This window comes from Canis lupus, chromosome 5 (genome assembly GCF_003254725.2).
Source record: "Canis lupus dingo isolate Sandy chromosome 5, ASM325472v2, whole genome shotgun sequence".
Taxonomy (NCBI): domain Eukaryota; kingdom Metazoa; phylum Chordata; class Mammalia; order Carnivora; family Canidae; genus Canis; species Canis lupus.
Genome location: NC_064247.1, coordinates 19,373,896 through 19,387,613, shown reverse-complemented (window position 1 = coordinate 19,387,613; position 13,718 = coordinate 19,373,896). Strand labels below are relative to the sequence as shown.

Sequence of the window (13,718 nt, the reverse complement as noted above, 5' to 3'; positions counted from 1 at the left end):
ATTTCATGTTTTTGGAGCTTTCCCCTGGGTCCCTTTGCCCTGGGGCTAATGTGGATTCTCTAGCAGGGCTGGCTTCCACCCTGGCCCTCTGGAACAGGGTAGGGAAAGAAGCCTGAATAGTCACAGATCATGTTTCCCAGGGCAGGGAGCTAGGCTCAGCAGCAGCTCTACAACTTTGAAAAGACTTAAAATAGATTCAGTGACTATCTCAGTCCTCTGTCTCCTTTGACCTCTCTCAGCCTCCATGCCTCCCCATGCCTGCTATGTGTACCATGGCTAGGCTTATGTTCTTTTACTCCATACCAATCATCATACTCTGAAGTCAACAACTTAAGTATCCTGGTGTCCTTCAGTAGCCCTTGGACAATGATGTGAAATTCAGAGCCTGGTTCCATGCCAACATTGGGTTTACTAGGGTCCTGACAGCAAAGGGCCATCTCCCTCTTAAACTAATCATGTGCTGTTTCCTAGTCGAGGCTGCCCAGCGGGGGGTTGAAGACAAGTAGGGGCAGGCAGGAGGAAGAATGATCTGTTCCAAATATGTTTGTCACTCTGGGCCTGATGTATACTGCTGCCCCTGATATGAAATCAAATGCTCAGAATGCCTTGTTGGTTCCAGCGAATGTGCAATCATATCTGCTGGCTCCAGGACACATATTATTTATCAGAGGGCACAGCTAACACTTTGGAGTCCGGCTGCATTCCACAGGGGGGCCCAGAGCACAGGCACTTCTGCCTACAGAGATGGCTGTGTGCAGCCCAGCTCCCAATCCAACAGCCATAGGAGGGGAGGTTACCTCCAATACATTATCGGAGGTGCTGGTTCCCAGAAACAGCAGGCTGAGGATTTGATTTCTGTATGGCAGCTTTTTGTTTTTTGGGTTTTGGGTTTTAGGTTTTTTTTTTTTTTTTTAAGAATGAGGGTAGAAGTGGGAGGACGTAGGAATAAAAATGTGAGAATTCATTTTGGATGTAAGAGGGTGGACAACTGTGGGAAGTAAAGTGAGCCCAACACTAAGCTATCCTCACACTGAGTGAAGTGTCCACGTAGGCGGGAGGTGGGGGCCATGCAGGGGAGTCCTAGAAAAATGCAGAAGGGCAATGGAGAAAGAGAGGTGCCTTGTCTATCCTCTTTCTCTAACATAGTTGTCCTTTCTAGAGTGGTTTTGTTGAGCTATCTATTGAATGCAGCTCATAAACTTGATAGAAGATCTTTCTGAGCTTCACCAGATTGAGAGAGGGAGAGAGACAGAGAAGAAAGAGAATTTAGAGTTCTAGATATCTCTCTAGTGTCACTCAAGTATCCCTGGAATCATGGACTTTCTGCTAATCGAGCCTGACCCATGGTCCAGACCCAAGAAACTCGCCCTCCTGTGCAAGGATCTTACTTAGATGGCAGTAACTTTCCCATTCTTTCTGAGTTGGGAATGTTGGGAGGGGCTTGGGAGAGAAGGAAGATAGTCGTCTGTATGAAGCGTGAGTCTGGGCGTCAAAAGTTCCAACTATGTCATAAAGACGGTCATGCAAAATTGAGTACTGGTGGGGTCTACCATCAAGGAGGCAATTAGAGGCTAACCTTGGGGCCTATTCCATCTCCAAGGAGCTCTCCACACACACATTCTGAATTAGATTGATCTCTTTCATTAACATCAATAGGCTCCAAATACCTTTGTGTACTTATTATTACCTAGCTTTAATGGATAATGAAATTGTGGCATAATATTGCTAACACCTGAAGGGTGTCTAATGGAGAACACGGACTGAAACTAAAGTGCTTTTTCTTCCCTTTCTGTGGAATTTAAAGGCACCAGCTCCCTTAGTCCATTAGAAGTGATGGGCTCCAGGTAGGGGCAGTTCCGCAGAGAGCAGTGTCTCACCAATCTGGTGACGTACTTTCCTCCCCAGCATCGGCAGGCAGTTACTGTCTCTGGCATGACCTGAAGAGAGGTAGCCCTTGGAGGACTGACCTCATGAGGGGAACCCCCATTTGTGCTAACTCCACACTCTCACCCTACTGAAGCTAAAAGTAGCAGTACTCATGGACTCCAGTATAACTCAGCAAATATCTTTTGAGCTCTTATCATGTACTAGTCTCAGTGGACCCACCGAGGACACAAGCATAAGTAAAACAGGGCTCCTCAAAATGCCGCCTAGGGAGACATTGTAACAATAACCACAAAACTGAGCATTTACTTGACACCAGGCACCATTTTAAGAGTTTGTACCTGTCAACCTCACGTGTCTATGAGATTGATGCTCTGAGTACAAATCGTACAAATGGATGAACTAGAGTACAGAGAAGTTAACTTGCCCAAGTCTAGGTCACTTGCCCAAGGTGTATAGGGTGACTATGGAGCTTGGGCTTGAACCCAGGCAGTCTGACTCCAGAAACTACATGCTAATCCTATATGTAGCTCACAAATCAACATAATGTAGCATATTCCAGTCCATTCTTTGGCATTCGTCCACTGTGTGTTACTGAGCGAGTTGCCTATAATAGTTTCCTAGGGCTTCCATAACAAAGTACCACAAACTAGTACCTTAAAACTAATTCATTCTCTCACAGTTTTGGAGCCTAGAAATCGGGGTGTCAGCATTAGTTCCTTCTGGGAACCCTGAGGGAGACCCTGTTCCATGCCTCTCTCCTAGCTTTTGGTGGCTGCCAGCAATCCTTGGCTTGTAGATGTATCACTCCAGTCTCTGTCCCCATCCTCATGTGGCATTCTCTTTTGTGTATCTCTTCTCTTCTTCTCATGAGGACACCAATTATTTTGGAATAAGGGTCCACCTCCTGGAGTAATAAGACCTCATCTGAACCAATTAATTATGTCTACAGTGATCCCATTTCCAAATAAGGTCACATTCTTAGCTTCCAGGAAGGACATTAGTTCTTGGGGCCATTATTCAACCCATTACAGTCCACTGCCCTCTGGCTCCCCAAAATTCTTGTTCATCACATGTGCAAAATGCATTCACCCTATCCTAGCATCCCTAAATGTCTTAAACTATTTCATGCACCAACTCTGAGACCAAAATATAATCTAAATATAAACTCAGAAGGTCCCAAATCCCTTCATCTAAATCAGGTACAGGCTCTGGGTATAGTCCATTCTGGGACAGACTTCTATCTGCAGACTAAAACATCCAAACACCAGAGTCTGGTTGTGGATTCCATGGGATGGGGAGGGGCAGAAACCTATCCTATTAACTATTCTAATTCCAATACTTAAAAAAAGTACTTGACTCTCTGTTCATGCTCAATTAATGTCTCTTGAACAAGACAATAAAGGGATTTGAGGATCAAACGAGATGCGAAAACAAGCCATTTCTGAAAGCTATATGATAAAATAAGAATTTCTTTAGGCTGTACTGGGCTTGTAGAGAAAATTAGTCTAGTCCATAAGTAATATTTCCCCTAAGTCAAACTAAGTAAAAAAGGAAGGTCCTTTGTTCTTGAAAAAAAAACAAAAACAAAAAAAACAAAGAGGGGGTCTATTTAGCTGTATAATTTTATGAGCCAAACACAGGCGGGGGAGATTGCTACTTTATGTCGAGTAGCTGTGTACCCTTGTAGCTACATGTCTCCCTTCCACTTTTGGCCACTGCTATCTCCAGGGACACATATCCTCCTGATAGCACTGGCTGCCTGGCTGGTGGGGCCCAGTACAAAATGAAAATGTGGGGCTCCCTGTTAAAAAATTATGAGTTTCAAAATGGCACCAGCAGAGCATGCAACCAAGTGCCAGGCCCTTCTAAGTGCTGGGCCCTGTGTACCTGCCCAAGCCGCATGCTCCCAGAGCCAGCCTGTTCTCCCAGTCCCTTGGCTCTTGCCACACTTCTTCCCTGGCACAATGGGGGGCATGTGGTCTGGTAAAACTGGGGAGCCATCTTTGGTTCTGGCCCAGGTTTATGTTCATTCTCTACATGAGCCTCTGGGTAGAGAGGAACCACCTAACCATGTGCTCATTACACAGGAGCGTTATTGACACAGTACAACAGCCCATCTCAATGATGGCCAAGATGTTCAGCAAGCAAAAGCAAGGTGCTTTTTAATTTTTTAAAAGTTCTTTTTAAAACATTTATTTATTTATTTTAGAGGGAGAGAGAGAGGAAGGGCACAGGGAGAGAAGGAATCCCAAGCAGACCCCATGCCCAGTGTGGAGCCCAATGCAAGGCCCAATCTCATGACACTGAAATCAGGACCCAAGTCAAAACCAAGAGCTGGATGCTCAACCACCTACACCTTGTGGCCTTCCCAATAAAGTGCTTTAAAAAGTGAAAAATCAAGGCATATACCCAGGATCACTTAAACTGGCACGTATCGGGGCACTTGGAATTGAAGGCCTCTGGAGCTTGATTCTCTTGACTAAGTCTGGGCTGTTTCTGCTTAACCATCGTGGCTACTTGGACATTCTTTAGGGTGTTCTTACCCTTTCCAACCTCTTCATGTCATATCTGCCAGGAAGTCTAGGGGAGTCCTGGTCACCCCCCACCACCCTGCCGGGCACACCACAAAGACCCTGGTGGACTCTGACCACTTGACTCCCGTCCTACCATCCCCAGCTAACCACTGCCATCTCTGTTACAGCATGATGAAGACACCTTGAGAGGCTGAAGTGGACGACAGGTCATTTTGTTGTTGTTTTCCTTGTTGACCATGCTTTGGTAGAAATGTGTTTTAACTGAATTATTACAAAGCCTGAGTGTTGCTTTTGTTCAGATATTTGCACCCAGTTATGCCTAGTAGACTATAATCCTCCAAACAGCTCTGACCTGCCGAGCTCCACAGAGTCAGGATATGCTCCCAGACTTAGTGGCTGGGGAGCCCCCACCCCATTCTCTTCTGCAAGGTGCTAGATATCTGGTCTCAACCAAGCTCTTCCCACCACCGTCTCCTCTGGCCCTGGCCTCTGCCTGGGCTTCTCCCTATGTGCTTGCCTCACAGCAGGAGGCGAAGATGAGGGAGAAGAACTCAGCTCTGATGTCTGGTCAGATCAAGAGTTGTAGCGACTGGTGGAAGAGAACCGGGCACAGCCCAGCTCTGCCATTTACTCAACTTACTTCAGGAACCGAGCTTTATTTTTTCGACTCTAGAACGGCGGTGTTCCATGACCTGCCAAGAAGCTCACAGTGAGAATTAAATAAACCACGTCACATGTGTCAAAGCATCTCACATGTTATTGGACACCTAGAAAGCATTCAGTTGTGTAGTGAATCAGAGAAATGGGAGACTCCAGACACTATTTTGTTCCCAGATCCCACAGCAAAGGGCTCAGAACCTTCATTGTTCAGTAGACATGTCCTGAATACCCACTATAAAATAGGGATTATTTTTGGCCCCATGAGGGATTTTTTTCATCATTGCTGCTCTTGCCCTCAAAGTGTCACGGGACGCAGTCCTGTCATTCCCTGATGAAAATAGTTTGTGTTTATTAAAGACATTTCCTACCACCATCCCAGAGAAGTGAGGCATACAAAAAATGGCAGTAGCAGAGCAACTTTGAGTCTCAGATCCCCAGCTGAAAACCCCACTCAGCAGCTCTGTATACCTGGCCATGCTGCTGGGCATCTTCATTGTCCCCCCTGCTTAGATCCACTTCGCCCCTTCTGCTGCCCTGTGCTTCTGGAGATGAGCTGCAGCCTCATTGACCAGTAGGAAGAGGGAATGGATTGGCAGGAGGAGGGGGAGGGAGAGTAAGATGGTTATCTCTCCATCTTTCTCCGTGTGGAGTCACCACCAGGCTGGCTGTGCCCCTAAGAGGGAGCCCTAGATCCTGTGTGGGCTCTCTCTCCTCAGGTTCTAGTCACATTCCCAGCCCCGGGCCCCATCAGGGCTAAGGGTAAGGATAACTCAGTCAGTCCTCTCAAACATCCAGGGCACCACCCTCCTTCTTGTGGTTGCCCTCTGCCTGCCCACACCTTGTAAGCAGTCTCTTTGCTAAGCTCTCCTCAGATCTCCCAGGGGTGCCATTGGTTCCTGCCCAAACTCTGACAGACACACAAGTGCTGAGGTGCTCACATTCCACAGAGGAAGTCAGGGTAAGCCGAGAACAGTGCCAGATGTTGCATAAGTGGCATAAGGAGAAAGATCTTAGTGTAAGACCTGGATTTAAAACAGTTACTCGCTGGCTGTGTGAGTTTAAACAAGCAGTTTAATCTCTGTGAACCTCAGTTTCCTTGTCTGTAGAATGGAGATACTAATGCCCAGCCCTTCAAGTGGGTGTGAGGATTGAACAGGACAGGACACAGGAGACACTTAGGCTAGTGCCTGGCCCATGGCCGGTGGCAAACAAATAGATGCTGATGCTTCTTCTTATAATTAGTAATGTTAGTTCCACATAAAAGCTTAAAGGGTTTTTTTTTCTATTTTCTAAACCACAAAATAATCTTTTTCTAACCTACAGTCTTTTCACATTATGCAAAAATGTTGGGATGTCTATGGATTCTATTTTTTTAACTTTTATTTAGTTTTTAAAAAGATTTTATTTACTTATTCATGAGAGTGACAGAGAGAGAGGCAGAGACACAGGCAGAGGAAGACACAGACTCTCTGCAGGGAGCCTGATGCAGAACTCGATCTTAGGACCCTAGGGTCACACCCTGAGCCGAAGGCAGACACTCAACCACTAAGCCACGCAGGTGTCCCTGGCTTTGGATTTTAGCCCCTCAGTGCAGACCTTCTCTTCAGTAGACGCCTTGTCCCTGGCCAGGTGGTGATTCGCAGGCGCCCGCTGGTCTACATCGTGAGCCTGCTGATTCCCAGCATCTTCCTAATGCTTGTGGACCTGGGGAGCTTCTACCTACCACCCACCTGCCGGGCCAGGATTATGTTCAAGACCAGCGTGCTGGTAGGCTACACCGTCTTCAGGGTCAACATGTCTGATGAGATGCCAAGGAGTGCAGTGAGCACCCCTCTGATTGGTAAGCACCCACGGGGACACCAGACACCCAACTTCCATCATTCCTGTCACAGATCTGATGTGGCATTTCAGATCAGGGGCAGGAGAGCCCCAGACATTCTGGCTAATTCCACCTCCTCTGGTTCCTTCCCTCAGGGGTCTTCTTCACAGTCTGTATGGCTTTCCTGGTTATCAGCTTATTTAAGTCCATCCTGTTGGTCAAATTGCTCTATGATGAGAGGAACAGCGGGCAGGAGCGGCCCCTCTTCTGCCTTCAAGGGGACACTGATGTCGATGGGCCTAGAGTAGATCCCAGAGCCCAGCTTGCTGGGGTCCCAGGTTAGTGAGAAACCTCAAGGTCCCTACCTAGGCTTGCTCTATCACACTCTCTGCACCGGGTCCCATTAGTGGAGCACCAGGCCATGTGTCCTGCTGTGCAAAAAGTTTGAAACACTTGCTTCCTTGCTTCTGTGATGCATTTATCTTACTTCTCTGGAGACCTGCTGGCTTTCCAGAAAGCCGCACTTTAGCTCAGAGGTCAGGCCTTCAGTTGACTTTGCTTGTTTTTGTTTGTATTTTCCAGTTTTAACCGGTTAGCTAAAGTGACCGAGCGACTGGCCCTAGAATCATAGAGTACTGGTGTGTGTGCACACATGCTTGTATGCATTTGGATCCCTGTTGCTTAATGGGAACCAGTGTAGGATTTACCCCACTGCTCACTTTGGCAGCACACATACTAAAATCGGAACAATACAGAGGTTAGCATGACCCCTGTGCAAGGATGATAGGCAAACTTGTGAAGTGTTCTGTATTTTTACTGTATATTTGAAAGTTGCTAAAGAGAGTATATCCTAAACATTCTCATCACAAGAAAAAAAAGTGTGTAACTGTGTGGTAGTGGAGGTTAACCAGACTTATTCTGATGTATTGGTATATATGTACATTCGTCTATGTCGTGAGTCTGCTGGTTCCCAGCATTTTCCTAATGCTTATGGACCTGGGGACCTTCTACCTACCACCCACCTGCTGTGCCAGGGTTATGTTCAAGACATAATTTTGGTATATATATATAATTATTATGCTGTACACCTGAAATCTAATGTCATATGTAAATTATATCACAATTAAACAAAAATAATCATCCCAGTCCCTAAAGCTCCAACTGAGTCCGTGGGGCTGGCCCCCAGCTCGGAAAATCTCCTGGATGGATCTAGCCTAGATGTCCTTTCTGCACAACACAGCTCTGCTTCCTTCTGCACAGCCTATCCTCCCATCAGCAGGCGGAGGGGAGGCCCCAACCCCAACCCAATCTGCCACCCTGTTTTGCCCACAAACCTTCCTTGGTAAGCAGCTTACCAAGGCTTCCATTGGCTTCCATTGGCTCCAGTGGGAAGCCCAGGGGGCTTTGGGAGCCCTTGGCTCACCTAGGATGTTTTCCTCTCTCACACAGAGCCCATCTGTCGAGAGCACCTGGCCCCAACAGGAACCCTGGAGGAAGTCTGGTTCCAGCTTAAATCCATCAGCACCTACTTCCAAACCTGGGACCAGTCAGACCAACAGGAGGTTAAATGGCTGGCCCTCCTGGAACGTTTTGACCGACTGCTCTTTCAAGCCTACACCATCATGCTGGGGCTCTATGCCATCACCCTGTGCTCCCTCTGGGCCCTGTGGGGCAGCTCGTGGAGACTCAGGGCAGGCTAATGGGTTTTGTGGAGAGGAGGGAATGGAGCATAATGGGTTAAAAAGCTCCTCACCTCTTGTTGCAGTGCAGGTGTCCACACCTGCTGAGGTACTGAATGACCTAGGATGAATGTATTCATGACAAAAATGTCCAGATATCTCATGGTATACAGTGAAAAAGAAGCTTGCCTTCTTATTCTATTTCTCTCCCCAAAAGTGACCACCATTAGGAATTTCTTTCAGAAAATGTCTAGGTACATTACATACATACATGTTTTGACAGTTTAGCTTTTTTTGTTTTTTGTTTTTTAAGTGTAAGATCACTTCATCTCCCAGTTCTATCTTGGTCATTCAGTAAACTGAATGACTCAGTTTACTGAGTGTTAGTTAAGTCCTAGGTGTTATGTTAGGCAGACCAGAGAATACAAAATATGTCATTCTTCACTTGACTCGATTCCCAAGGACAATCTCGCACAAAGCAGGGTGCAAGATTCAAGGCACATCTGTGTCCTGAAGCTCTTGTTCCCGGTGTCTCAGATGAGCATCTCTTCCCCTGCACCACATCACTGTTGGAGAGAAGCCGGGTAACAAGCCCATCAGACCCAATCTAGCACAACATTTAGCCAACACACACTATGTGTAAGGCCCTGAGCTGGGGGATAGGCTTCATGCATGGTCCTTGGGTTCAAGGAGATTATAATCCACTATTGTTTTATTAGTCTACAAGGGCTGCCATAACAAAACACCATAGACTTTGTGGCTTTAACAGAAATGCCTTTTCTCACAGCTCTGGAGGCTGGAAGTCTGAGATCAAGGTGTCAGCAGGGTTGGCTTCTTCTGAGGCTTCTGTCCTTGGCCCACAGATGGCTGCCTTGTCCCTGTGTTCTCACACGGCCTTCCCTCTGTGCATGTTCATATCTGTATCTGAATTTCCTCCATTTACGAAGACACCAACTATTGGATTAGGGCCCACATTAATAACCTCACCTAACCTCACCTCTCTAAAGGCCCTACTCCAGATACGCATTCTGAGGTACTGGTGGTTAAGACCTCAACATGAATTTGAGGGTGGGTAACACGATTCAGTCCATAATACTCTCATGGCTGTGGACTCTTGACAAGTCCCAAATCTGCAAGTAGGCTGGCAGGCCGGGACCCACAGAGTAGTTACAGTTTGAGTCCAAAGCAGAGGCAGGAGTGTCTGCTGGCAGGATTCCCACTTATTCCAGGTAGCCCGTGTTTTACTACTGAGGCTTTCAACTAATCGGATGAGGCTCATTCTGGAAGGGAATCTGTTTTACCCAAGTTTACTGATTTAAATGTTAATCTCATATAAAAAATACCTTCACAGAAACACCTAGAATGATGTTTAACCAAATATCTAGGTCCTGTGGTCTAGCCAAATTCACACACAAAACTAACCATGACAGTCCCAATGGTCCTGTACCTTCCCTCTATGCCCACAGTTATTTGTTAAGACAGAAGAGCCCTAGAGTCACGGGGCACTTGGGTGACTCATCAACTTCTGGCTCTTACTCTCTAGTAGCCAAATCTGCACCAACTAGCTTATCTTATGACAGTTCCCGTGGCCCCATAGCTTGAATTCTAAGGTTAGAGCTCAAGTCTTCCACAGATTTTCCTTCCTTTTATTTCGACTTTCTTCATTTCGCATTGCTTCTTTTTATGGAGGCTTCCGTCTAGCCTAACCGGCTTGCCATTCCACCCAAGCTTCTGCTGCTAGTTGACATATTCTTTTGTTTCACCAATCTGTGTGCCACTCCGTCTAAGGACCCTGCTCAGAACAGCCTTCCCCCACCTTCTTCCTCTGATCATCTCATGACTCTGTCCCTTTCTCTCTATCTTTGGTATTATCCTCTTCTATATCCTTCCTCCTTTGAATATTTTATAGCCTATGTTTATGTGTACCTACGTGTGTGGAGTGTGTGTACATAGGTGTATGTGTTGTGGGGTATGTACGTGTGTATGCATGTGTGTACACAGGTGTGTGTGTGATGTGGGATGCATGTCTACATGTGGTGTATACACATGTGTATGTAGGTGTGTGTTGTGGTTGTGTGTACATGAGTGTGTTGTGTGTACATGTGTGCTGTGCATGTGCATTTATATGCGTGTGTGTACAGAGGTGTGTGACGTGGGGTGTGTGTGTACATGTGTGCTGTGTATGTGTGGATATGTGTGTGTTGGGGTGTGTGTTGTTGGGTATGTGTACATGTGTGGGGTGTGTGTACATGTGTATGTGCATCACCTGTCACACAGACCACATACTCCTGGAAGAGTCACCCCGTTTTCTAATTCTAGTTTCTGTCCCATCTCTGCCCGGGTCCACACAGAGTTTTGCTCATGGCAGCTGTGCAATAACAATTGCAGAGCAATTCATCCTAGCTCACTGCTGATGTTGGACACATTTCTCGCGTGTCTTCCCAGGTCTGAGGGGAGAGTCGCCCCAAGGTCAGACTCCCTGTCCTCCTGCATCCCTCTGCCTGCTGTCAGGGCAGCCATCGGGAGCTTGCTGGGTAGACCACAGTAGGCTGAGCAAGAATCAGCACTCCTAATGCTGTCAGTGGAGGACTCAAAAGTCCAAAGCTGTTTGCTAGGAACTTTTTGCGGCGCTAAAATTGCCTTTAAAAAAAACCTACCTCCCCTTCCCCCTAAAGAAAAAGAATTTAAATTCAAACAGCCTTTACCTGCATCCTCCCTCTCTCATTACCTCCCAGTTAGTGCTCAACGCCAATTGTCCATGAAATTCCACTGCTGCTGTTAATGAAATGAGGAACATAAGAAGTTTGTGAACAGGAAGTGTCCATGCAAACCTCCACCTGTTTCCCTCCTCACTTCCTCCTTTCTGTTCCTGGCCTCCTCTGCCTCTACCTGCTGCCACCACCTGCTAGATTGCTCTTCACTTCCTCGGTTATTAGAGGGGCAAAGGCCTGCCGTGAGCTCCTCACTACCAAGTCTCCTTCCTTTCCAGCTGTCCCTGGAGAAGGCACCTGGTTTGGGTCCTGGCTCCATCACTATCTAGCCAGGGGACCTGGAGCTAATTTCTCAGAGCTTCAATTACCCTATTTGGCATTGGGGTTGCTCCGACTCACTCTACCCAAATCACAGAACTCTGAGGATCAGAGTGAAGCCATGTATTTAGTGGTACTTTGAAAAGTAGATGATACATCCCAAAGTAACAACAAGACCTGCCTGCTGTCAACAAATGGATTCTCGTCTTAAGTCTGTGGTGTGAGGTCCTTGTTCCAGTACTTCAATCAGAGTCCAGTTACGGGCTCTTGTTCTCCCTGCAGGCGCCCTCATTCCAGGATCCACAGGCCAAGGACTGAAGCCGTCGCAGGCCTTCTAGCAGGGGCCGTGGGTGGTGGGACTTCCACTCTCCATGCAGCCCCCCTTCGCTTCCTCCCCGGAGAACGTCTCCAGGTTCTTTATGTCTGCTTGGAAGAGGCAGCCCTTGAGGAGGGAAGCCTTGGACCTCCATCCAAGCACCGAGTGGCCGTGACCTCGACCTGGCAGCCAGGGCCCAGAGGCCCTGTGCAGAGGGAGGAAGACAAGGCGCCCGCAGCCGTTATTTACAGAGCAGCTTCAGCTCGGCTCCTCCAAATGCTTACAAGTTTCACGATTCCTGTTTCACAGAGGAAGGAAACTGAGGAACAGAGCAAAAATGGGATTCTCCCAGCTGTGAATGCTCCGACCATCTGCCGTTTCCCAGAATCTAAGGTAGTTTCAGAACTCACCAAGAAATCGCAGCTCCAATTTTGGGGACTTCGCTGACGCCGAGAGTAAAGGCTGAGCTAAGCACCCAGGCTAGACAGGCAGCCCTCTATTTTATATGTCATTGGATCTCAGAATAGCTTCCAGAGCTGCTGCCGTGCTCCCCCACAGCCTGCCTGCCGCCCCGTGCACAGCCCATAGCCGGGGGCTCTGGCTCCCTGCGTGTCCTCCAGGGGAGGAGCTGTTGTGGTGGAGGAAGCTGAGCCCCTCGCCTTACACCTTCATGACCCGGCCAGCCTCTGTGCTCCAGCTTTGAGCCTGGACAGGTCAGACCAGGAAGCAAACCAAAGAGATCACAGCTCCAACCCCAGGGACAGCCAACATGGAACTGCCCCTGGCTCCCCGGGGCCCTCTCCCTTCCCAAGGACCTAAATATACACATAAAGGCAGGGTTAGGGACGCCTGGGCGGCTCAGCAGTTGAGCTGAGCATCTGCCTTGGGCTCAGGGCATGATCCCGGGATCCTGGGATCGAGTCCCACATCAGGCTCCCTGTGAGGAGCCTGCTTCTCCCTCTGCCTCTGTCTCTGCCTCTACTTCTGTGTCTCTTACGAATAAATAAATAAAATCTTAAAAAATAAAAATAAAAAAGACAAGGTTAGCAAAAGGAGGCGGAGCTGAAATTTTTATCCAACGGTGTGACGCTGAGGTTTCTAGAAAACTTCAATCTTGTGTTTAAGATAGGGAATTCCTCCCCCAATTCCTGGATGTTGGGTGATCGTCCCAGGGCAGAGACCCCAGTTCTCCTGTTCCCTCCAGACGGCTGTGCCTCCCTCCCTGCGACCCCATCTGTGCCCGGGCTCCCATCCCAGGCATCTCCCTGTCCTGTTCCCTGGCTCATGCTCCATCTCAGCAGCCCGAACCTTTCAGTCCTGAGTTATTTACCTGCTGAGACAGTAAGAGCTTCATAATTAGCTGAGCAACAGCATGGAGGCTTTTATGAGCAGCCAGGTCCCCCACCACACTCTGGTGTCCGTAATTGAAATGACCCACGCCAGTGATTAGATTAGGGGGCTGAGGCAGCCCAGTGTGCCACCTCCAGCCCCCTCCCCTGTCCTGTCGGGGGGGTGATGTAGTTAAGTTTGTGCTTCATTTGGCAGAGGCCATAAAGCAGGCATTGCAGTGAGGCTTTCTGCAGGGGTGGGAATGCACTGCTGGGCAGTGGGCGGGCTCTGTGGCAGGCAACAGATTCCAGATTGGGGGAGAGCCCCTTGTTCCCCCTTTGCCTTGGCCCCTCTATCATTCCCCCAGCCTAGTGCCAGCCTCCAAAGACCTGGGCCTCATGGGATTATCAGTGATACTCAGTGTCCCTAGGGACCAGGTCTGCACATGGTTGGCCAGACCCTGAT

At 48.1% G+C, this 13,718-nt stretch overlaps 1 protein-coding gene and 1 non-coding gene across 3 annotated transcripts in view; both read left to right on the top strand.

The window, feature by feature from the left end:
• Positions 1-12,976, top strand: part of HTR3B (5-hydroxytryptamine receptor 3B) — a 57,740-nt gene extending 44,764 nt beyond the window's left edge. For both annotated transcript variants that reach the window (XM_035716002.2, XM_049109949.1), the window contains 3 exons: positions 6,711-6,921; positions 7,056-7,238; positions 8,350-12,976. In XM_035716002.2, coding sequence (XP_035571895.2) covers positions 6,711-6,921; positions 7,056-7,238; positions 8,350-8,600 — 645 coding nt within the window. In that variant the 3' untranslated portion in view covers positions 8,601-12,976. The remainder of the gene's footprint in view (positions 1-6,710; positions 6,922-7,055; positions 7,239-8,349) is intronic.
• On the top strand, positions 7,612-7,715 carry LOC112671572 (U6 spliceosomal RNA). The gene has a single exon (XR_003143703.1). It is a non-coding gene; the product is annotated as a U6 spliceosomal RNA (small nuclear RNA).
• Positions 12,977-13,718: the final 742 nt, after the last annotated feature.